The 26,861-nt window shown below is 34.4% G+C and overlaps 1 protein-coding gene across 3 annotated transcripts in view; it reads left to right on the top strand.

Moving 5' to 3' along the window:
• Window positions 1-26,861, top strand: part of PIK3C3 (phosphatidylinositol 3-kinase catalytic subunit type 3) — a 156,757-nt gene that overhangs the window by 40,382 nt on the left and 89,514 nt on the right. For all 3 annotated transcript variants that reach the window (XM_079942248.1, XM_079942247.1, XM_079942249.1), the window contains exons 5-9: window positions 11,472-11,558; window positions 13,539-13,634; window positions 16,259-16,330; window positions 20,555-20,659; window positions 21,469-21,561. In XM_079942248.1, coding sequence (XP_079798374.1) covers window positions 11,472-11,558; window positions 13,539-13,634; window positions 16,259-16,330; window positions 20,555-20,659; window positions 21,469-21,561 — 453 coding nt within the window. The remainder of the gene's footprint in view (window positions 1-11,471; window positions 11,559-13,538; window positions 13,635-16,258; window positions 16,331-20,554; window positions 20,660-21,468; window positions 21,562-26,861) is intronic.

Here is a 26,861-nt window from a genome sequence, read left to right as displayed (position 1 = left end):
GTACTGGGAAAACAATAAGTCAACAAGTCCCATCTTACTACCTCTTTTCACTAATCTTGGAATTCAGTTACTACTTAGCCAAGTTATTTGGTTAATTCCCTTACGCTGAAGAGCCCTTTGATGAAGAAGATGAAAGTCAACTAACTCAATTAGGTTGTCTAACACAGAACTACTTCTTCAATGTGCCTTTAGTGGGAAGGAAGGGAGGGAGGAAGGGACGGAGGAAAAATATGAATATTCGTTATCTTCAGGGATTTTTTTCTTCTAAATGTCAGACAATTCTTAGTGAAATTATTCAAGGCTGTAAAACTTATTTAGTGGCACCATCTATGTCATCAAAAATGCATCTTGGGCTTCCCTGGTGTCGCAGTGGTTGGGAGTCCGCCTGCCGATGCGGGGGACGTGGGTTCGTGCCCCGGTCCGGGAAGATCCCACATGCCGCGGAGCGGCTGGGCCCGTGAGCCATGGCCACTGAGCCTGCGCGTCCGGAGCCTGTGCTCCGCAACGGGAGAGGCCACAGCAGTGAGAGGCCCACACACCGCAAAAAAAAAAAAAAAAAAAAATGCATCTTAACTACAGGTTTTTGTATAAATAATAAGTGTAACTTTTATAAACATAATGTATTGGATTTGATTCTGTGTTGCTTTTCTTTTGTGTCATAAAAGAAGAGTTTGGGAATCTCTTATAAATTTATTCCTAATGATACATGGTAGAATCTTTTTTATCAGTCACTTTGATTTGCTTACTGTTGTCTAAGACTGTCAAAACTTTTAGATTTGTCTTGAAATCGATGGTAGCAAGTAGACTAAATTAGTTTTTGCGAGTGAAAGATTGAGCCCTAAAAGAATATCGATTCATGTTCTGTAAATCTGTTGCTGTCTTTACAGCTATAGTTTCTGCCAGAAAACTAGAAAGTAACGTGCTTTTAAGACTACATTAATCTCTGAGGAGTTAAACTGAATGGTTTCATTAAGAGGCAAATACCACTCTTCCTGAATAAGGTACACATGTAAAATTTCAAAGTAAAATTGAAGATTTGAGTCTAAGACTTCATTAATCAGGAAGGTAGAAGCTTTGTAAGAATTAATTATAATAGGTGTGGGTGCAAACTCTAACATACAGATACAACTCCTTTTTTTTGTTTTTGTTTGTTTGCGGTATGCGGGCCTCTCACTGTTGTGGCCTCTCCCGTTGCGGAGCACAGGCTCCGGACGCGCAGGCTCAGCGGCCATGGCTCACGGGCCCAGCTGCTCTGCGGCATGTGGGATACTCCTGGACCGGGGCACGAACCCGTGTCCCCTGCATTGGCAGGTGGACTCTCAACCACTGTGCCACCAGGGAAGCCCCAATACAACACCTTTTAAAATCTCAGTTTAAGTGAATACTTTTTTTTAACATCTTTATTGGAGTATAATTGCTTTACAATGGTGTGTTAGTTTCTGCTGTATAAGAAAGTGAACCAGCTATACGTATACATATATCCCCATATCCCCTCCCTCTTGCGTCTCCCTCCCATCCTCCCTATCCCACCCCTCTAGGTGGTCACAAAGCACCGAGCTGATCTTCCTGTGCTATGCGGCTGCTTCTCACTAGCTGTTTTACAGTTGGTAGTGTATATATGTCCATGCCACTCTCTCACTTCATCCCAGCTTACCCTTCACCCTCCCCGTGTCCTCAAGTCCATTCTCTACGTCAGCATTTTTATTCCTGTCCTACCGCTAGGTTCTTCAGAACCATCTTTTTTTTTTTAGATTCCATGTATATGTGTTAGCATATGGTGTTTGTTTTTCTCTTTCTGACTTCACTCTGTATGACAGGCTCTAGGTTCATCCACCTCACTACAAATAGCTCAATTTTGTTTCATTTTATGGCTGAGTAATATTCCATTGTATATATGTGTCACACCTTCTGTATACATTCATCTGTCGATGGACATTTAGTTTGCTTCCATGTCCTGGCTATGATTTTCTCTAGATATATGCCCAGTAGTGGGATTGCTGGGTATATTATTTTTATTTTATTTTATTTATTTATTTTTGGCTGTGTTGCACAAGTGCTTTCTCTAGTTATGGCAAGCAGGGGCTACTCTTCGTTGCGGTGCAGAGGCTTCTCATTGCGGTGGCTTCTCTTGTGGAGCACAAGCTCTAGGTGCACGAGCTTCTCATTGTGATGGCTTCTCTTGTTGTGGAGCACAAGCTCTAGGTGTGTGGGCTTCAGTAGTTGTGGCACGCAGGCTCTAGAGCACAGGCTCTGTAGTTGTGGTGCACGGGCTTAGTTGCTCCGCAGCATGTGGGATCTTCCTGAACCAGGGCTCGAACCCGTGTTCCCTGCATTGGCAGGTGGATTCTTAACAACTCTGCCACCAGGGAAGCCCTATACAACTATATTTTGTCTTGAATTATAAATTACTGCATAGCTTGTATTTGATTTGACATGGATAGGACTCATTGTTTATTGAAGAATTATACTGTTTAATAATACAAATGTCTCAGTGAGCCACAGTGCATCCTGCAAATAGATTACTGACCAGTAATGGTATTCTGTTTAATGAGTACTTATGCTCAGTTCTAGTCTAGGCTTAGGGAAGTGTTAGTGTTGAAAGAGTTATATTATAACCTTTAACTTGAGGGAATTTAGAGGAAGGAGATATGGGGTATTTGAATAAACACAACCCTCTATGATCATGCTGGAAAAAAATTAGTCTTGTACCTGGTAGTACCAAACATTTTTATTGGCCAGTATTCCTATAAATGTGTCAAGAGAGATTTTGAACATTCACATAGGCCCTCTGAATCTGAAAGTTTTCCATCTGGTGACAAGAGTAGACTGGGTTTTTTTTTTGTTTATTTTTTCAAGTGGCAGAGGGAAAAAAGGAAAAAAGAAAATACAGCTTTGTCATGTTTTTCTCCTAAGATTTCCTAAGAAAGCATAAGTGTATCTGGCCAAAGCATCACCTATTGCATAGCTACTTATTTTGGAAAATCCACTTATCTTGTAACTCCCCTCTTACAGTTTCTTGATGTGAGTAAAGTTTGAAACCTTAAGCCTGTACATTTTTTTATATAGGAGTTTTTATTAACTGCATATTGAAAAGTGGCAGCTTTTAATTTATATGTTTTTTTTTTCATTTAATTTATATGGATTTTTAGTTGGACCCAGTTGAAAGGCCCTTGGAAGAAATAATTTGAGAGAGAACAATTATGTTGATACCTGGTTTTCATTTCATATGATTGAGTTAAATTAATCAGATGGGTCTTTATTCTTTGAGTTTATTATGAAGTAATGTAACTTTATTTAGCATCGTCTTGATAAATGCTAATCTTTTATGGTTTTCTCAACAGGGTTTTCTCCACAGTTAATTGTTCTTAAAATAACTTTAGTTTTTAAATAACTTATCTTTTGTTATTACAAGCTAACATACATCTACAATAGAAGAAGATTGTTAAAGTTCAAAGACTGTAAAAATCACCTCTAATCCTCTACTCACAATAGTCATCATTAGTATTTTAGTTGATATGCTTTTGGTAAATAAATAAATAAATGTATGTATGTATGTATGGAATGTATGGAATGTATGTGTATTTATTTTTAATTTGGGATCATATTGTGTGTGTGTTTAAATGAATCCTGCTTTTACGCTTAATAATGTTTCAAAATTGTTCCAGGTCATTTAAGATGCTTACATAACATGATTTGTAACGACTGTCAGGTTTTGCATAGTATGGATATGCCATAATTCATTTCAGCAATCCTCTATGGTTGGCTGTTCAAAGTATTTGCAATTCTGTGCTGTTGTAAAGCCTTTATCCACTTTAAACTTTCTACTAGCTTGAAAATAGAAAGTGAGAATTGTTCTTCTAAGTTATTTTTATATGGCTCGCTTGATATGTGCTTGTATGCTGTATTTCCAAATTATCAGACATAGTCATAAGGTGTATGTGGGTGCTTAAAACCAGGATCAGAGTTTGGTGTACATCTTTGAATTCTTTTATCAGTTATATTCTGTCTTATGTTCATCTTGTTCTTCATCTTGTTTTCACAGGTAGATAATAAACTCTGTGAATTACCATACCGTGTCTTGATAAACCAACAAAACTAGCCCACCTTTCATAGCATATGTGAACTTGGGCCATGTGTCTCGTATTTTGATTAATACATGTTAATTGATGCCTTTTGTAAAGATAAAGTGGGTATATGAATATGGAAGAAACTGGCCAGGGAAAAATTTGTAAAGCAGAAACCATTTTCTCTCCAGTTTCCTTTTGAGTCTGTCTCTCCCCATTTACCTCCCTACAAATTCCTAGGCAGATTTGAAATAGATAAACATTTTTCAGTTCTTTTCACTCTTCCCGTTCTTCCTTTAGGCTGTAAGTGTGGTATCTACTATAAAGAAAAATCTAGATCATGATGAACCTCAAGAAAGATGATTCCCAGTAAGCATCTTATGTATGTGTAGATCTTCCTACTGTCCACCTCACAGAGAACTTGATTTACTTAAATATTTACCGAGGACTACCATCTTAGTCTCTCTTTAATACCTGGGTACATCAAACTCCCTGATGTGCTGACAAATAAGCTATTTCCTCTGCATGGAAGATTTTCATCCTGTTTGTTTGACTTACTCCTTATCCTTCAAGTCTCTGCTTTAATGTTACTGCCTGAGAGGCCTTCTCAGGAACTCCCATTATTTTCTGTCACATCACCCTGTTCATGACTTTCATATTACTGTTTCAATTTGTATATAGACATATAAGCATTTACCATATGGGCATATAGGCATTACCATACAAATGGCTCACCCCTACCTTAAGTTCTTGAAGGCAGGGAACTTGCTTCTTTTGTTCAACATTCTGTGCTTATCTCCAGAGCAGAGGACCTGATGGAAGTTTGTAACTTACAACAGCAAATTAAGTAATATATATTTATGTTGAAAGTATATAAGTACTAGGGCAAAGTGACTAAGGGCATGAATCATTCTTTTCTCCAGCTTCCTTTTGAGTGTCGCTCCCTTCCCCTTGCTCCCCATTTACTCCCCAAAGCTCTTAAACAAAATTGCAGAATATACAAGCATTTGTTTTCTGTTCTATCACCCTTCCACATTAGAAGTCCTGTCAATAAATATAAATATTCATTGAATGGATAAATGCTAGGTTCTGTCAACCATTCATAGCTCTAGCACTCAAGAAGCTTATGGTCTAGTAGGGCAGATACAAATAAGGAGCAAAGAACTGTGACTTGTGGTGATCATGGAAGTCTATCTGTTCCCAGGGATAGCTATCCAGTTTGACGTTCCTTTTCTCTGCTGTTCCTCGTCTATATACAGTGTAGCAAGTTGGCCTACTTTTAGTTCTGTCCTTGGTACTTGTATTGAACACCTACTAATCTGAGGCATCTTCCTCAAGCACGTATCTGTCCTCCCATTAAATCTGATATACATGATTAGTACTCCAAGCAGTTTCCTGGGCATGTTCTTATTTGGTTCTTACACAGATTCTTTTATTTAAGTAGCTTGTAAAACCCCTTGCTATTTAATTCTTGGAGAAGTTAGAGCTCAATAATTATGCTATTATGTCTGTGACAGTGGGCTTCTCTTCCAAGCTCTATACGATTTCTTGTGAATTCTGTAGAAACTTATGTTCCTTAAAAAGAGAGAATGACTCTTTTACTGATATCTTGACCTAGCTGCTTTCTAGGATGGGCACCCTAGTGAGGATTATCTCTTCACAAGCAATTTGAAACAGATTGTACTAGTTTTACCCTGCTGTTTAACAGAATGCAGATTTTCTCATTTGGAAGATCTAGGTCAGACCCCAAATGAAATATAAACTGTTCAAGTTCATTTGTTGGTCTTCATTATCCATAGACATTCTCAAACTGGAGACAAGTGGAAACTGCTTTGGACTGGTGAAAACCACCCAAGTCTGTCTACATAGTCATCAGCACCTATAGAGATGAAGTGACATAGATTATGGGCTAATAACAGCTGCTTACAGTTTGCATAGTGCTTTATAGTTCTCTAAAATTTTTAGTAAAAAATTTCATCTAATATTAAATTATTTAATCTGCATTGAGTCTTAGAAGTAAAAGGCCTTACTGTCTGAAGAACTGAAATGGGTGGCTGGAGTGTAATATATCAGTTGGAGAGTTGTAAGAGCTTATTTTGGAGGGGAAGGCAAGGCCTAATCATTTAGGAATTGTGAGAGCTAATTCTAGACTTTACCTGATACCTAAAGTCCAGTCAGGAGCTAGCTTTGCCATCTTCAAATTCTCTCCCCTTGCTCTTCTGCAATTGAGCAATCTACTGTATGCTTAGATTGTCCAGTAAATGCTGTGCTAGCTAGTCTCCAAAGGTGACCCTCAATGAAATATGCCTCCTGATACTCACGCTTCCATGTTGGATCTGCAGTAGCTCTGTGACTCATTTTAACTAACATGATGCAGCTGAACTGATGCTATGCCTGTTCCAGGGCTAAACTTTAAGACAACTTGAAAGCTTCTGTTTTTTGCACTTTTGGGGAATAATGAGCCACCACGTAAGAAGTCCAGCTACCTAGTTGGAGTGACTATGTTGAAAGACTACCTGGAGAGGGAGCAGCACTGAGAGTGCCTTCAGAAAGAGAGGCCCCACCACTCTGGTTTCCCACCTGTGCCCATCCTTGCCCATGAAGGCGTTGGAAATGTGAGTGAAGCTATCTTGGACATTCTAGCTCCAGCTACCACATGACAACAGTCTCATGAGAGACTGTTAGACTAAGAGAAAAAAAATATCCAAATGTCCTCAAGAAAATGACTTCTTGATGTCTCCAAGAATCATGAAAAATATTAAAATGAGTGGCGTTTTAATCAGATAAATAGCACAAGTAGCTAGGGGACATTTTGAGTGGTAACTTTCTAGTGCAACAGAAATTATAAAACTGATTCAAGCAGAGAAATAATCTAGAAATTCTGCTGTCAATCTCAAGAGTCTGGTGTGAGACAAACTTGTAAACAAACAGTCATAGCATAAGTGGTACCTCTCATTCTGCAGTTGCTTTTGCATTCAACAGTGTCATAGTGATGTTTCCTAATGGGGTATATGGATTTTTCTTTCTTTTTGATTATAGTATTTCTTAGTGTGTGTGCCATAGTTTGCTTAATAGTTCCCACTATTGATAGACATTTACATTCTTTTATGTCTAAGTTTTCCATATTGCAAACAGTGATGCACAAATATGAATATATCTCAGGTAATTTAAACTTGTACTCCAAAATGGCTTTACCAGTTTATGGTACTACCATCCTTGACCATGCATTCTTTGGTTGCTATTTGTAAGGTTGAGAATGGTCATCTTTTACTATTCAAATACAGAAGGTAAGAATATGCTATATAGGAAGTAATATTTATTGGCAGCAAACATGAATTCTGGAATTAGTGAAATGCCTTCAGAAAACTTTCGATTTGTCTGATTATTTAGTAAGGGAGAGAAAAATGCCCAACACATTCTGCCACATCTAAACTCAATATGCTATTGTCAATTTTTTCCTCAAAGGAAACTAGTGGAGAATCAGCTACTGTATCATAAATATGAAACGTGTGTTTAAAAAATTACAGAAGTTAATTAGACTTAAATCTTTTACTATGAATGCATCAATAGAGGAGATAGCAAAGACTGATAGAAGAAGTATGAACTTTATAGACCTGGGGTTTAAATCCTAGCTCTGCCACTTCAGTGTGGTAGTTGATGTGATATGACCCTTTATATTTTTATTCATTTAAAAAACTAGTTTGGAACATGTGGCAAAATGAGTGAGAATATAATTCTTTATAAAGACTGTATGGAATAATACTACCTATCATATTTTGCATCCTTTATTCTATTTGAATTTTGCTAGCAGAAATAGAACTTAATACTTCTTTTTGTACATGAGGGTTCAAAAATGACAGAATTCGAAAATGGAGTGCTAGGGTTAGAACCCTGGTCTAATGGCTCCTAGTTTAGCACTCTTTCCTTTAGGTCACATTGCCTGGTGTTCTTTTGGTTCCCTTGTAACTAATTCTTAGTGTTTCCATGTTAGTGTATTTATCTAATGTTCCACCAGAGCCAGCAAAATGTTTAGTCCCTGCTTTGTGAGTAATAGTGGTAAACACTTTTTTTTGCCTCATCCATTTTCATTTAGAGATTACCTCAAGTGAAAAGGAATTTGTTATTCAGAAGAAAGCTAAGCTGATAATATTTTTATATTACAGTGATCCTCAGACTTTTTGTATGAAGCTACTATTTTCATTTCTGAAATAGTATGACCATGTAGTTGTGATAAGAGTCCCTTAGTTGAGGAATATAAAGAATATTGACGAAGATTTTTAGTTCTGTGAGAGAGATAATAATTGGTAGAAGTGTTTGGCATCCTTGTAGGAATACCATCATAACTTGTATAATGGAAATGAAGACAAATCATAAAGACAAGCTACCACTGAAGTCCTTAATGCTCAGTTTTGCTTTATGCTATGAATTTGTTTAGAAAGAAAGAAGGGATTTGATACATGAATAATGCTGATGTTTAAAATTACACTTTCTAAGACAAAATCTAGTTTCAGTTTGAGGACCTTGGAAATTATCTTGAATTCTCTGTATATTTGAAGGGTCAATGTATTATTTAATTTGTGAAACCAAGGGTAGGTTAGTATGTAAGACCTTCAGAGGGTTCTACCAACTGCAACTCTAGAAATTCTTTTACCACTGGTTCTTTTATTACTGTTAATTATTTCATTACTCCTTCTTAAAAGTAAAGCACACATGCACACTTATGTGCTTAAGTCTTAGAGTAGTAAATTATAGGCTCCAGAGAAACGCCTTATGTATGTAACTTTGTTATTTTTCATATTGAGATGTGAAAAAAATAGTTTATTTCCAATTTGAAGAACTATCATTATAATTCTCTCCCTTTGTAGTAATCAAAATACAAGAAATATAGAACATGGAGATACTTTCAGGAAAGGCTTCATTATTTTTTAGCATGTTTAGATGGCAGATTGTAGACCATTTAAAATTTTTTGTTTTTCTGTAAAAACTATGATGATTCGTCTCTAGCCAAGTCCATTTCTTATCTTGATAGTTTTGTGTGGCTTCTGTTGTGTATAGGAATGTATCAAATGTGAAGGTGACATAACACTTCTTTTTTTGATTTTTTAGATTTTTTAAAGATTTTATTTTTGTTGAACAGTTTTACATTCACAGCAATACTAAGAGGAAGGTACAGATATTTCTCATATACACTCTGCCCCAGCACATGCATAGCCTCTCCTATTGTCAACACCTCTCACCACAGTGGTACATTTGTTACAGTTTGTTACAATTGATGAACCTATACTGACAACTCATAATCACCCAAAGACCGTATACCTCAGTGTTCTCTCTTGGTATTGTACATTCTATGGGCTTTGACAAATGTTTAATTCATTTGTCCATCATTATAGTATGATACAGAGTAGTTTTACTGCCCTAAAAATCTTCTGTGCTCCACTTATACATCCCTTCTTCCCCCCCAACCCTGGGCAACTAGTTATCTTTTTATTATCTCCATAGTTTTATCAATACCTTTTCTTTAGTTGTAATCATACTGTACCTAGCCTTTTCAGATTGACCTCTTTCACTTAGCAATGTGCAAGTAATGTGTACTTAAGGTTCCTCCATGTCTTTTCATTGATTGATACCTCCTTTCCTTTTAGCACTGCATAACATTGTTTGAATGTATTCATTTATCCATTCACTTGATGAAGGCCATCTGAATTGCTTCCAGGTTTTGGTTATTATAAATAAAGTCGCTATAAATATCCATGTGCAGGCTTTTGTGTGGGCATTAAGTATTCAACTCCTTTGGGTAAATACCAGGGAGGGCAATTCCTGGACTGTATGGTAAGAGTATGTTTAGTTTTGTAAGAAACTGCCACACTGACTTCCAGAATGGCTCTACGTTTTTGCATTCCCACCAGCAATTAATGAGAGTTCCTGTAGCTCTACATCCTCACCTGCATTTGATGTTGTCAGTGTTCCAAATCTTGGTCATTCTGATAAGTGTTTAGTGATTTCTCATTGTTTTAATTTGCATTTCCCTGATGGTATATGATGTGGAGCATCATTTCACATGCTTATTTGCCATCCATATCTCTTCTTTGGTGAGTTGTTTATTAAGATCTTTGGCCCATTTTTTAAATCAGGTTGCTTATTTTCTTGTTGTTGAGTTTTAAGAGTTCTTTGTATATTTTGGCCAACATTCCTTTATCATATGTGCCTTTTGCAAATATTTTCTCCCGGTCCATGGCTTGTTTTCTCATTCTCTTCACAATGTCTTTCACAGAGCAGAATTTTTTAATTTTAATGAAGTCCAGCTTATTAATTATTTCTTTCATGGATTATGCCTTTGGTGTTGCATCTAAAAAGTTGTCACCATACCCAAGGTCATTTAGGTTTTCTCCTGTGTTATCTTCTAGGAGTTTTGTATTTTGCAATTTACATTTAGGTCTGTGATTCATTTTGAGTTAATTTTTGTGAAGGGTGTAAGGTCTTTGCTTATATATATTTGTTTGCATGTGCATGTCCAGTTATCCCAGCGATATTTGAAAAGACTCTTTGCTCCATTTTATTGCCTCTGCTTCTTGGTCAGAGATCATTGACTCTATTTATGTGGACTTTTTCTGGACTCCATTCTGTTCCATTAATCCATTTATCTATTCTTTTGCCAGTACCACAATGTTTTGATTACAGTAGCTGTATATTAAGTCTTATAGTTGGGTAATGTATAGCTTCCAGTTTTGTTCTTCAATACTGCGTTGGCTATTATGGAGCCTTTGCCTTTCCATATAAACTTTAGAATCAGTTTGTTGATATCTACAAAATAACATGCTGAGATTTTTTTTGTTTTGTTTTGTTTTGTTTATGGACTAGGATTGCTTTGAATCTATAAATCAAGTTGGGAAGTACTGACATCTTGACAATATTGAGTCATCTTACCCTGAGCCCATTAATTTACTTCTTCTTTGATTTTGTTCATCAGAGTTTTTTAGTTTTCATCACATAGATATTGTACATATTTTGTTAGATTTATACCAATTTGATTTTTGGGAGGCACTAATGTAAATGATACTGTGATTTGATATTGTGTTTTTAATTTCAAATTTTACTTATTGATTGCTGGTAACAATATATAAGAAAGAGATTGACTTTTATATATGAACCTTGTATCCTCCTTGCTGTAATTGCTTATTAGTTCCAGGAGCTTTTTGTCCATTTAAAAATATTTTCTACATAAATGATCATGTCACCTTTGAATAAAGAAAGTATTATTTATTTCTTCCCAATCTGTATATCATTTATTTCCTTTTTCTTTGCATTAGCTAGTACTTCCAGTGTCATGTTGATGATCATTTCCATTCTTTATCCTCCTTTCTGTGAGATCTATCTCTTAAAATTTTCTGCATTATATATTTTTTGCAGCTCACCAAAGCTCATCGACAAGGTCACATGGTGAAAGTAGATTGGCTGGACAGATTGACATTTAGAGAAATAGAAATGATAAATGAGGTGGGTTGTATCCCTCTTTTTTATTTCAAAATATTTTCTCCAGAATTTTAACTGAAAAAATTTTTAGAAGAACTATTTATTGCCAGGTATCTCTCAAATGTGGGAGCATTGAGGATTACCTCTAGTTGTGAGGTTTATGCTAATAAAAGGAAAGCTTAGGATATCTGCCTTTCTTATATTTTAGTGTTCTCTTGAACCCTGAAATAGGTAGTGGATATCATAAGTATACTAAATATCATATAAGTGAAGCCCATGTTAATCTTGATGCCTCACTTGTATGTTCTCTCTTTCTCCATATGGCAGTTTATGTCCAAGTTGATTGGATAAATCTGTCAACATAGTGTCAAAACAACCTCTTCACTTCAGTTACCTTAAGTCATCAATAGCAATTCCTCTCCCCAATTAAGATATTCCTTGTCTTATTTAGTACATATAGGGCTGTGCACACTTAATGAGGTTACATGGTTCAAGTAATTCGTGTGCTTTCTTGATCTTGTGTATTGGTCCAGAATATGTTCAATGAAAAGATGGCTTCAGTGAAACTCTTTACAAAAGTTAGAACGACAAAAAAGTTTTTTATGTACACTAGCACTGAAATACTAGATGTTTGGCCTAACACTCTATGTCTAGAGAGCAGAAATAATGCTTATATATTAATCACATTAGGAGAGAGGAATAGCAATTTTGTGAAATGCGTAGCTTATAGTGATCACCACATGGCACAACTGACTTGATTTGTGTTCTTTCAACAGTTTTCAGCAGGTGGAAAGAGAGAAATTTGTCATTTTACGGTGAACACTTAGAAAAATAAAATTTTGACATTGTTCATTTTTTAAAAACAAATTAGTAGTGTCTAACAACATTTATATTCAGTATGAATACTGGGCATCTTTTCTAAATGTATTCATAATACATTCTTATATACTGAAACTGGAAGAAAATTTTACTTTTTTGAATTTTGATAATAGTCACATTCCAAAAATAGTTTAATCAAAATGCTTTTTTCTTTTTCCTATTTTTAATGAAAAAATATTTTTAATTTTTCTATTCTTCAACTTAGATACCCCTGGGTTTAGAAAATGTAACATTAGAGCATACTTTGCCCATCCTTTTTCACTCACTCTATCTGCACTCTTTAAAACACAGGAGGCTATCTATTATCATACTAGATTATAATATGCTTCATAAAGCTGAACAGTTTAAGTGACCTCCTTAGATCTTTATGATTATATACATATAGATTTAAAGCCATTTTTCAAACTGTTTTGGGTCAGGACTAATCACCCTTTTAAATTTAATTTTATTTTCACTTCATTATTAACATAATATTTGCTTTTTTAAGGGGACACATTTATACACACAATCAGCATTTTATATGTTGGGGAAGAAGTAACTATTCCCAGTGTATTTAAAGTGTATTGATCAAACTTTACAAATGATTACAAGTTACTTTAAGACCGTTTATAAATTGTGAAAAACTTGTAAATGTTTTATGTGTTAAGCTCAAATGACCTCTGTCCTTAGTTACATGCACTTTGTTTTACTTTTGTTTTTTTGTTATACTTATATTAATTTCTACAGTTAGATTAGTCCATATGGTTTAAGGGTGAACTGTTCTTTGCTTAAAATTATTAGAAATACAAATTTTTTTTAAATAAAATAATTCTCCTGCAAATGTATATGAAATACCTTTAAAATGTTATATAATAGAATTCATACTACTGAATAAACCAAAAATGTCATTAAGTTTGAGGAGGGAGTTATAAGTGAGTAGTAGACACTTCTGGATAAAACAGTAGTGCTGTATATAATGAAATAGCAGTGCTGTGTAAAACAGTGCATTTATAATAATGAAATAAAAATTTGTTACAGTTTAAATTATATTTGATAGAATCCATGTATTACTGAATTGGGAATAATGATACAAACTGAGGTTGAAGAAAATCATTTTTCATAAAAAATCTTGTTTTTTTCTTTTAGAGTGAAAAACGAAGTTCTAATTTCATGTACTTGATGGTTGAGTTTCGATGTGTCAAGTGTGATGATAAGGAATATGGTATTGTTTATTATGAAAAGGTATTTTCCTTGGAACTGTTTATGGTCTCTAAAGTAGAAGGGACGGGAAACATTAAAAACAATTTACCGTTTTTCCTGCTGGGATGAATTCTTTGGCTGCAGAATGGCAGCAGACAGCTGTCAGCAGCAGCTGTTTGTATATACACAAATCAAATCATATAGCTACAACAAGATTACAAAAGCTGATCACTCATGTAATGCAGTTCTGGGTTATAGAATTCAATAAATATACAAGAGATTAAAAACTTTTTGATTAATTGTTCTGTAAATTGGCAAGTAAGACATTAAAGCAGTAGCTTCATAAACAATTAGTGTCCATTTGAAAAGTAGAAAGAGGGAATCATATGTTTTATGTGGTAGGCTATTGAATGGTAAGGATATGTTTGTTATTTGAATGTGTATGTAATGTGTTGGAATTGTATATGTAACAATTCCAACATAAGTATGCTTATGAAATACCTTATAAATGTTCATTTATATAATATATGCAGAATTAAGAAAACCATGTTATCAGTAGGCTGAGTGGTAATGAATATGAAGTTATGAATTTGCTCTGGTCTGTTCATTACCAAAAGAAAGCAGTTATATATTTGATATCTAGCTACTTGAAAAATATCTGTGCCTTAAATGCTTATTTATGGGTCTTCATTTTAGTACTACAGAAATAATAGTATGCATAGTTCAAAACCACATAAATTAGGTACCTTCTGTTATTTTGGAAGTACTGAGACAAGTGCTTATGAGGACAGTGCGAATCAGAATCAGTGTGAATGAGGACAGACTTTTGATACATGGCATAATAGAATAATATTTCTTCTAGCATAGAGCTAAGCTATATGCAGTTTATTTGTTCATTAGAAGCAGCACTTTTAAATTACCTTTACACATTAGTGTTATTTGTTAAAGTTGTCACAAGTGATTTTTTAAAAATATATGTTTTATAACTATTAAATTACTATTTGAAAGATGTTTTCATAATGAAGGTTTAGGGTTTGTATAGTTAATTTGTGATCATTTTTCTGGTACTTTTCAAGTTAATGTATTTTTCCCTTTAGCTTGTACCCCTTCCTAAAGTAAAAGGTTAGGAAAAGTGAACTTGTTTCAGCTTTTTATTTTATAAATAATACTCTCTGGGGGAAAAAAAAGATAAGAATGTAGACTATTTAATATTGTTTGCTAATTCATTAGAAAGACTACATTAAAAAGGGAAACGTAGGTGAGTGAAATTGTTTTGTTACCAATACATTCTTAATAAAATCACTTTTTACATTTTTACTATATGTAATTTCATTAAAAGCAATATTTCCTGCCTATATGGAGTTTATAGTGCAGAACCATGCTAATGGTGATGGTACTTTCAATCATTAGAGACTTGAAGGATCTTTTGAAAGACAGCTTTGTTGATAGATGAAATAATAACAGAATAGAAATTAGAAGAATTTCAAGTATTTTTGAAAAGGTTCTTGACCCCTTTCTACTGCTTCTTGAAAATTGCCCATAAATTAATGCCTGTCTACCTACCCTGTCATATTTCCACTTAGTGTAAAGATTGCTGGGCCAGTGTATTGAATCTAATGGAAATAGACTTTCTTGTCACCTGTCTTTTGTGACAGATAGCCTTAGTGAAGATTACTTGTCACAGTTGGGCTGATAAATGTGTTTTCTGATGTTGTGACTGAGAACCAGCTTGTTAAACAATGGCTGTGGGAATTTGTGTTTTTTTCTAGGACTCAATTACTGAACCTAAAGTAAAGTCACAATACTTGCCTTCTTTCAGTCTCTCCTGATTTTGTTGTTCATATTTAAAATTGGAAATATGCTAGCATTTGGAAATTGACAGAAAAATTTGACGCTAGGTGTACAGTTGTGAGGAAATGAATTTCAACCTTAATTAGTTTATCCTTTTCCAGGATGTATGTAGTGATATTTATTATGCAGAATTACCTTTCTTGCCTGAATTGGATAAAAGTAAAAGCCAAAATTCTTCAAAAATGATAATACCAACAAAATAAGACAGATTTATTTCTTAAGAATTGATGGATTGATTCTTGCTATTCAAATTTGCATTGCGTTAAGTATCCTCTGAGAAGCAATGCTGCTGAGTTTCTAGTCGTATGTAAGTTTGAGTAATGTTAACCCACATTTAAAATTCTACTTATCTGAGTGGAACTTAATTGTGATAATTTGAAAAATTACCAAAATCCACTTAGTAGTTTTTGCAAATGATGTGACAGATCCATTGTGCCATATTTTAATTATACTCTTTGGTTTCTTGTTCTCAGTTTGAAAATTAGGACATACTATTTTGACTCAGTCATTGTAAACAAAGTTTAAAACAAAATCCGGACAGAGACAATCTACTAATTTCCAGACCTCATATCTCTAAAAACTATAATACAGATTTTTTTTATTGTTAGTTTATTTTTCTCAAAATATTTTATCAGCAACAAAAGGTAAAAAATGGATATGTATTTTTAAAATATAGTTGAAAGAAGATAATATTTTAAAGGGAGGAATGATGTTCATTAAAAATTAAAATACATTAGAGTGCACATGATCATGTATGACGTTTTAACCATTTGGTTAAAAATTTTTTTTTTTAAACTTGTTATGCTGTAATCCAGGATGGTGATGAGTCATCTCCAATCTTAACAAGCTTTGAGATAGTGAAAGTTCCTGACCCTCAGATGTCTATGGTGAGTCATTGTCAAATTTCTTATGAAAATTCTTTTTTCCAGAGTGATTATGACTTAGATCCACATCATACACTTTCTTTTTAAAAACTATATCTGTAACTACATTGGTTATTTAAAGGTGATTCATAAATTCACTTCAGCTATTGATATATGTAATCAGGTTCAGATGGAATCTTTGCAAAAAATATTAACACCTTCAAAAAAGGTCAAGATAGTATAGTGTTGGGGAACCATTTTGTTTGAATTATTGAAAAAGCTATGGAATGTAGTCTTGAAGGACTTGAGGTAACAAGTATTTGAAAGATTGTCATCATAACAGAAGGGAAATTTATTTATACCAGAAGATAACACTAAGATCAATGGATGGAAATTTTAGGGAGACTGATTTTGTTGAAAAACAGGGAAGATTATTGTAGCTACTAGAACTATTCAATTTGGATTATGGTGTCTTGGAGGATTTTGATATACCTGCATTGGATTGTTGAGATGATAGCTCTCTCAGGAATAAGAAAGAGGAAGAATTCCTACTTTGCAGCAGAGATTTAATTTGATGACTTCAGATTTAGAAAGTTCCAGGCAAAAAATCCTTATAGCAACATAATAGATACTGTGATATTTACACTTAGAATTCATTTATATCACTCTGAACTATTTTCTCCTTATTTTATACATTTCTAATTAGATTAATTACCTTCCTAATCAGAACAAAGTAGATAAAAAGTAGTACATGGGAAGTTGAAAACATGATGACTGGAGTAAATACAGTTCATTAGAGCAGGAAGTAATGGCTGATGGCCTAACATCAAAGGAAGAAATAGGGGGGAAAAGCGAATAAAAAGTTAGAAAACAAAGGTCACTCGGGAATCTTAGAAACAAACACCTAAGTACCTTCACAGATCCTATGCCTAGCATAATAAAATAAAGTTAATAGATCTAAAATTGACACCGTGGATTGGAAGAATCAACATTGTGAAAATGACTATACTACCCAAAGCAATCTCCAGATTCAATGCAATCCCTATCAAACTATCACTGGCATTTTTCACAGAACTAGAACAAAAAATTTCACAATTTGTATGGAAACACAAAAGACCCTGAATAGCCAAAGCAATCTTGAGAAAGAAAAACGGAGCTGGAGGAATCAGGCTCCCTGACTTCAGACTATACTACAAAGTTACAGTAATCAAGACAGTATGGTACTGGCACAAAAACAGAAATATAGATCGATGGAACAGGATAGAAAGCCCAGAGATAAACCCACACACATATGGTCACCTTACCTTTGATAAAGGAGGCAAGAATATACCAGGGAGAAAAGACAGCCTCTTCAATAAGTGGTGCTGGGAAAACTGGACAGCTACATGTAAAAGAATGAAATTAGGTCACTCCCTATCACCATACACAAAAATAAACTCAAAATGGATTAAAGACCTAAATGTAAGGCCAGACACTATCAAACTTGTAGAGGAAAACATAGGCAGAACACTCTGTGACATAAATCCCAGCAAGATCCTTTTTGACCCACCTGCTAGAGAAATGGAAATAAAAACAAAAATAAACAAATGGGACCTAATGAAACTTCAAAGCTTTTGCACAGCAAAGGAAACCATAAACAAGACCAAAAGACAACCCTCAGAATGGGAGAAAATATTTGCAAATGAAGCAACCAACAAAGGATTAATCTCCAAAATTTACAAGTAGATCATGCAGCTCAATATCAAGAAAACAAACAGCGCAATCCAAAATTGGGCAGACGACCTAAATAGACATTTCTCCAAAGAAGATATACAGATTGTCACCAAACACATGAAAGAATGCTCAACATCATTAATCATTAGAGAAATGCAAATCAAAACTACATTGCGATATCATCTCACACTGGTCAGAATGGCCATCATCAAGAAATCTACAAACAGTAAATGCTGGAGAGGGTGTGGAGAAAATGGAACCCTCATACACTGTTGGTGGGAATATAAATTGATACAGCCACTATGGAGAACAGTATGGAGGTTCCTTAAAACAACTAAAAATAAAACTACCATACGACCCAGCAGTCCCACCACTGGGCATGTACCCTGAGAAAACCAGAATTCAAAAATAGTCATGTACCACAATGTTCGTTGCAGCTGTATTTACAATAGCCAGGGCATGGAAGCAACCTAAGTGTCCATCGACAGCTGAATGGATAAAGAAGTTGTGGCACATATATACAATGGAATTTACTCAGCCAGAAAAAGAAACGACACTGAGTTATTAGTAGCGAGGTGGATGGACCTAGAGTCCGTCGTACAGAGTGAAGTAAGTCAGAAGAGAAAAACAAATACCGTATGCTAACCCATATATATGGAATCTAAAAAAAAAAGAAAATATGGTCATGAAGAACCTGGGGCAAGACGGGAATAAAGATGCAGACCACTAGAGAATGGACTTGAGGACACGGGGAGGGGGAAGTGTATGCTGGGACAAAGTGAGAGAGTGGTAATATATATATGGACATATATACACTCCCAAATGTAAAATGGATAGCTGGTGGGAAGCAGTCGCATAGCACAGGGAGATTAGCTCGGTGCTTTGTGACCAGCTAGAAGGGTGGGATAGGGAGGGTGGGAGGGAGGGAGATGCAAGAGGGAAGAGGTATGGGGATATATGTATATGTATAGCTGATTCACTTTGTTATAAAGCAGAAACTAACACACCATTGTAAAGCAATTATACTCCAATAGAAAGGTTAAAAAATAAAAATAAAATTGACACTGAATTTTCATTATAAAATCAAATTGTATTTTGCATTCTGGATATTTGAAACACACTAATGGTTACCTTCAAAATGGTTGAGAGTATTCAAGTTTTGTCATACTGGGACCATATTAACTCCTACCAAAATGTCAGGTAAATGAGATGTCTGTATATTTAGTGTATTTTTTTCTAAAGAAAACGCTCGTCAACAATTATAGGTTTAATATTATGGATGCTGTAATTAAAAAACAAAGATCTAGGACCTCTGTCAACAATTTTTAGTTTTAAATACAATCAAGGAAAAACAAAACAAAAAATTAAGAAAAAAGCTACCCTCCTTACCCCCATGTTAAAAAATTTTAATTTGTAGCCATTAGTATTAACTAAACAGAGGAATATATTTTAACAAACATTGAGTGCCGCTAAGCTGGTATATCACTGTGTCAGACAATAAAACAGACTCTACAGTTACAAGTGTGGCAAATGGACTGGTAGAACTGACTAAAAATCCCAGAACTAGATCCAAGTACATATGTAAATTGACGAAGGTGGCATTTCATCACTGGAGCATAGTGTTGGGGAATGAGCCATTTGGAAAAAGATGAAATTGAATCAAATCCACACATCACACCATACATAAGGAAAAACTCCAAATGAATCAGGGATTTAAATATTATAAAATGAAACCTTACTAGTACTTTACTATCAGTGTAGGGAAAGACTTTCTAACGTTGAGTCAAAATCCAGAAGCAACAAAAGAAATGATTGATAAATTTGACTATGTTAAAAAATTTGCATGGCAAAAGCACTGTTAAGTCAAAAGACAATTGACAAACTGGGAGAAACTATTTGTGACATACATCACAGACAAAGAACTGATTTATCTAATGTGTAAAGAACTCTTAAAAACTGAAGAATAAAGGACCAAAAAGCAAAATTAGGAAAAAAACATGAACAGACAATTCACACATGAAAAAGTGAATAAAATAAAGTCTCTTAAGCAAAGACAGTATGTTCAAAACTAATGATTTTGGCCATAGGTAAAATAGTTAAGCATTTTGGTCATTCATTGTCCCTGCCCTCAGTTACTACTGGCAGTTAAACTCTAAGATGATAATACAATTATATCACGAAGTCACTAGTAGCTCATAGGAAGCGGGAGTGCTTTAATCTGAGCTGCCAGGGGAGATTTTGGAATGAAGGTAACATTTGAGTGGGTAGAGGGTATAAAACCCTGAATACAATGGAGAGTTAAAACAAGAAACTGGAATGGCATGCTCAAGTGCGCCTGGTGAAGCATAAGTTATGCTTACTTTCCCTATCACCACAAGATACATAGGAGACTAAAGTTGTAACACGAATAAAATGTTAAATATTATAAACTGGTCTTAAATAAGTAACTATTTACTTTTCTATTTCTAAGTGGCTGTTGAAACTGCTTACTGGTGAAATTTACATTGTTGCTTAATATTCTTAAATAATTTATAGGAAAATTTAGTTGAGAGCAAACACCACAAACTTGCCCGGAGTTTAAGAAGTGGACCTTCTGACCACGATCTCAAACCTAATGCTGCCACAAGAGATCAACTGAATGTAAGAGAATTTATAAAATATTAATTTAAAAATAATTAAGTGGGTATTTTGGTTGCAACTGATGCGATAGCACATCACTTAAAAGTGATTCAGACACAGGTTAATGAACCCTATGTAATTTCAACAACTTCACATTTCTGTAGTTTTATATCATTTGGGGGCTTTCAGGAAATATATTAGCCCTAGAGACAGAACTGCAAATAGTATATGCTTTCTTGATATAGTGTTCTTAGAAACTGGCCCTAAGATACATTGCCTGAGCTTCCGCTGACTTAACAAGAGAAATGTTTATCATTTGGGTGTTTTTTTTTTTTTTTTCTTTTCCTTGTGTGTGTGTTGGGGGGAGGGGACTTTTTCCCTCATTTTTATTTTTTAAAAAATGTTTTATACAATTTTTAAGGGTTACTTTCCATTTGCAGTTATTACAAATTATTGTCTCTGTTCCCTGTGTTGTACAATCCTTGAGCCTATCTTGCATGCAGTAGTTTGGTGGGGGCGAGCTTTTGTTATTTGGATTTGTTGTGTCTTTGGATGAAGTAAATTAGCTCTGCAATTACATACTTTTTTTCTAATATGGAACTTGACTTTTTTTTATCTTATCTTTTTCTCCTCTTATACTCTAATATACTTTTTGAACTGATAAATGCAGCAAATTTAAGTCTTACTTGGCTGCATGTATATTCTCCTTGCTTCTATAATAGTTCAATTATAGATATATTTAAATGAATGAAAAATTTTGAATGAAATGGAAATATATAGGAAGACTTTTTTTATTTGACAAAAGTAGTTTTTTTTTTTCTTTGTTGTAGATTATTGTGAGTTATCCACCAACCAAGCAACTTACATATGAAGAACAAGATCTTGTATGGAAGTTTAGATATTATCTTACTAATCAAGAAAAAGTGAGTTTCTTGAATATTTTCATATATAAAATTATCTATAAACTTTGTTGCTAATGAGCAAAATGAAGTAAAACTGCCATAGAAATACAGACTTATTGTCAAACTTGAAAAAAGAAAGGTTTATAGAGTAATATATATTGTTACTCCATTTTTTAAAAAGTTAAAACACAAAGACACAGGTACCTATTTGTTGATGTATAGACAATGTCTGAATGGGTTAAGTCAGAGAGACTTGGGCTCAGTTTCCAGCACTACAACTTATTCTTACTGGGTAAGGTGAGGCAAGTTGCTTTGGAAGGTTTGTTTCCTCGTTTTTCTAATTATGACAACTCTCCTTCACAGGTGAGGTAATACAGATGAATAACCTGGTTGGGTACTTAATGCATAGTAGGTGCAGAGTAAATGTTGACTCACTTTATCTTCATTCTTCTCACCTCTTTGAGCCTGGGTGGCCGGCAAAAGATTTATGTTATTTAAAGAACTATAGAATTCTGGAGGAGATGTGGCTAGAGAGAGAGTATGAGAAATGTAATTTGAAATGGTAAATTGAGTTGGTGGAATGGCATCCAGCTTGGCAAGAGGATAGAGGCTAGGTCAGAACTAGACGTTTGCTTTCCATAATGAAACTATGGAGTAGATAAAGTTTCTGGAGAGAGAGGATTGGGATGAAGCACTAGACTTGAGTGTAGAGACTTAGTTTTGAGGCTTACTATTTATCACTATTTATTGTCACAAAGAAGCTTTTTGACTGCTTTAGTTTCCTCATATTTAATATGAGTCCATTAAATTATAGTGAACGTTAAGTCTCTTCTAGTTCATAAAATAGTCAGTAAATTCTTAGAACATAGGTTCAAAGACTGTTAAGGTATAATAATAACCAGCATTTATTAAACAACCACTGTGTGTCAGAGATATTTGATATCCCACAACAACCCCACAATATAGATATTATTGTTACTATTCTACAGATGAGGAAACCTGAGTCTTAGAGAGATTAAGGAACCTGTGCAGAATCAAAGCTTATAAATGCTGCTGCTTGATAGGCTCACATTTATGAGTTAGTAGAGAAGGTAGTCATAGAAAAGAGGATTATACAGAAAATACAGCATCATGCATGCCGTAACAGGAATTCTGAAATGCATTGTGGGCAAAACAGAGAAGCATCAGGAAAATTAATATCTGTCAGATATATAATTATTTGAGAATGAATGAATGTTTACAATCTTATGAGATTGTCTTTAGCTACTTTGTTAACTTGTTTTTCTGAAACAATTGTATTTCCTTTAGTCTCTAAAGTAAAGATAAAAATCCAGTTACAGCTCACTTTAACTCTTCAGCTTTTCTTCTTTATGTTTTATTGATGCCTTGGGAAATTCTTTGTAGATGAATCATATCCATTCTCTTGTATATCTATAACAAGAATGAGAGAGGAATTTTAAATTTGCTATAGCTTTTGAGTGTTATTCTCTTTATCCCTGCAAAGAAGGAAAGATTCATCAGCAGAAGCACAGGTTTATGATTTTTGTGTTTTATAAAAAGATTGAGTTAGTATCGTGATACTCTGTTAAATGAATAACCTTGGTCACAGAAATTGCATCTTGAATGCAGCACAGTGCTGTCTAAAAATACGCAGTAAGATATTGAATTAAACTTGTTAGAATGTATAGGTTCAAGAAGCATAGAATAGATTTACAAAGCAGAACTCCCTTAGATAGAAAGGCTTCCAAGGAAAACTATGTTTTAACAAGTCGTCACTTCCCACTGAAATTCAATTACTTCTAGATATGTGTAAAAGAAAAATGCCCAAGTGATATAAAGTGTGTGACAAGTTTCATTTAACTAATTGATTTCAACTTTTTGAAAGGTAGGTGATGAAACTTCACTTCTCAGGACATATTACAGGATTCTTAAGATCACTAGAGTAGAGTAAACACTGTTTTTTGTTTAGGAAGCACTTTTCAGAAAGCCAAATATATATTGGTCTTGAAGTAACCAAAGGAATTATTAAAATAGCTACATTTGTATCTTTGTAATAATTTAAAATGGGTTTTGTAGAAAATAAATACTCCTGTACCATTGTCCTTTAATTTATTTATAAAAGAAATTCGTTCAGTGCCAGTTTCTCAGGAACTGTGATTTAGGTTATTTGACAGTTGAGCCCTAAGGCTGAAAAGATTTCGTAGAGAGAAAGCAGTGCTCAGGAAACAAGTTGGTGGAAATTGGTTCTTACAAAGTTGTACTTCTTATTTATTTTTTTAAATAAATAATTTAAATAATAATAAATTTGGTCTTTCCACCTATTTTTTTCTAAATAACCTGTCTTAAGTATTTCGGATAAAAAGCCCTCTAGTCTAGACTTGATGTTGTACCTGAAAAGTTCACAGTAATAAGTTTGTCCAACAAAATCAGTTGAATTTATGAAGTATTTTTAATTTTGTGGTCCATAGCATATAGGAAGTGACTCATTTTTGCAGAACTCAAAATGTGACTATTGTAACTTTTTAAATTCAACTTTAAAAAAAAAATCAGCTTTTAACATGGTAAATGGCCTTTCTTATTAAAATGTTAATAAAAAATAACCGTTATATTAATGCCTTTCCATTATGCTTAGGGAACAAAAATAGTAGGAAGAGTCATAATGGTGAAGGTAATAGTGATGCACACTGAATGCTCTTATGAGGCTGCTTCTGAGACAGTGACATCATGACAATAATATTTGTGCCTCCTGGCAAGAAGTTGATGGCAGACAATAGCAGAAATGAATTCAATTCAGCAAGCATTTGGTATCAACTCTTGGCCTAGAGTTATTTAAGGCTCTGAGCTTCGAGGTATTATGTCCCTGTAAATTTCATATAAATTAAAACTGTTTTGGGGAAACTGTTAAAATTAAACTGTTTTGGGGAAAACCAAAATGGAGAAGTAGAGGATAGTAACTGATAAAGGGTCACTGTCTTATTAGTAAACAGTTAGGTAATTACTATAGTAGAGATGTGAAGGAGAACAAGATCAGTGTGCTAAGATATGAGAGAGGTTTTACAGAGCCAAGATTTGTCTTGAAGTTTGAACAAACTTTGATGGTCATTCTTATTTGATGATCATTTTTCATGGGAAAGAAAAGCATGAATAAGGCAGAGTGCTAGGTTCAGGAGACAGAAAAGTTTGTATGAAACATTCTTTAAATAGAAAAGGTGGAATCAGATTGTAATGAGCCTTGAATTCTGTGGTTCGGAGTTGGATATCACTGGCAATAGGAAACCCCTAAAGCAAACAGAATGTGTCTAAGTAAGTGATGTTTTAAGGAAGATGAACCAGGTGGATTGGAGCAGAGCTGAGAATGAAAAAAGAGACATAATTAGGAGGCTTATGTATGGATTTTGAGAGCTGTATTGGAGAGCAAAGGAAGGGGAGGATAATGTGTAAAATGACTTGGAGGTAATTCCCAAGAATTAGGCCTGAGTGACTGAAATAAGGAAATATGGCAAGTGGAAGGGGCAGAGTAAGGAGATATTTCGTTTTTGAATGTTTTGAATTTAAAATATTAGAATAGCTGTGATACGGTGATATAATAAGAAATCATATATTTGGTCTTCATCTCTGGTTCCTGGCACAGAGTTTCTAAAACCCTAGGAATTTCATGAGTAGTAAGGATGAGAGGAGTGTCTTTTGTTTTTCATAATAAGCCCCTTTCAACTATACTTGTATTTATGGTAATGAGGTGACTCTTGGAGAGTGGGGCTCATTGCCAAAAGAACCAAACCTCTGATTAGAGGGTTGGAATTTTCAGCCCCACCCTTGACCTCTGTGGAGGGAGGAGGAGAGATCGTAAAGGGGCTGGGGATAGAATTAATAACTCAAGAATGGCTAATGATTTAATCAATTGCGTCTACGTTATGGAATCTCTATGAAAACCTATAGAGCTTTTGGGTTGGTGAATGCATCAGTATGCTAGGAAGGTGGCACATTCCTAACTATGGGGACAGAAGCTCCTGTGCTTAGGACCCTTCCGGACCTCGCCTAATGTACCTCTTCACCTGGTTATTCATTTATATCTTTTATAATAAATTATATCTTTTATAATAAAAGATATATCATTTATATCTTTTATAATATATTTCTCTGAATTCTTTGTGCCATTATAGCAAATTATTGAGCCTGAGGAAGGGTCATGGGAATCCCAATATGTAACCAAGCTGGGCTGAAGTATGGGTACCTGAGAATCCAGTGTTTGCTCTTGGCATCTGAAATGGGAAGCAGTCTTATGAGACTAACCCCTTAACCTCTGCAATCTGCACTGAGTGTCAGAATTCAGTTAAATTGTAGAACACTTAGTGTCTGCAGAGAATTAGGGATTTGGTTCATGTGGACAACCCACACATTTGATGTCAGAAGTGTCTTGAGTAGAACAGGTTTTCCTTTAACAACATGGTAGTAATTTCCAAAATTTAGTTGGTAGAAGTTAATATTAGAAATATATATGACAAATACAGTGTTTTCAGCTCTGAAATGTGATCATGATTCTAAAAGTAGGAGATAACAATGAAGTGATTCTAAGATCAGAAAGGAGGTTAACAAAATATTTATTGCTATTCGTATAAAACATGGTAATACATACAATAATGTTAACATTTGATGCTGGACTCAACAACAAAAATAGAACAATAATATCAGAGTTGAAATAATTAACATTTATCAACTATTTATTATATATATATATATATATATATCCTGTTTTAAGCATTTATATTCATTAACTTATTTAATTTTTACCACGACCTTATGAGATAGACCACTTAAAAGTTAAATAATGTGCTCCATGTGACACAGTAATAATTGATGGAGCTGGAAATTAAGATTTAAACCCAAACACCTTGGCTTCTAAAGCCTATACTATCTGTGGAAGCTCTAGGGATAAAATTGCATTTGAATCCTGTACCTTTGTTTTACATAGATCAATAAATCATCTTTAAAGGACCTGAGATTAAGTATCATCATTATTATCGCTGTCTTCAAATTGTTACACTTCCTTTCTTTCTCATTACTCTTCTTGTTTCCTCCTTCATTCTATTATCTCCTTGTTTACATTTGTAACATTTAGCATTATCAAGTTGTGAAATCTTTGTACAGTGTCTTAAGTTCCCTGGCAGCATTGTATTCCGTAAATCTTACTAATAAATCTATAAATCTGAGAATCTGGGAGTTAGATTGTTTTGGTTGCTGAACTGAGTACATCGGCCTGCTGCAAGATTTGCTTATAATAAGTACATACCTGCACATTTCTATTAAGACTACTGATGCTGATG

The sequence above is a fragment of the Stenella coeruleoalba genome (genome assembly GCF_951394435.1).
Source record: "Stenella coeruleoalba genome assembly, chromosome: 14".
NCBI classification, from domain to species: Eukaryota; Metazoa; Chordata; class Mammalia; order Artiodactyla; family Delphinidae; genus Stenella; species Stenella coeruleoalba.
The sequence above is the reverse complement of the archived record's forward strand: the minus strand, read 5'-3'. Positions and strand labels throughout refer to the sequence as shown.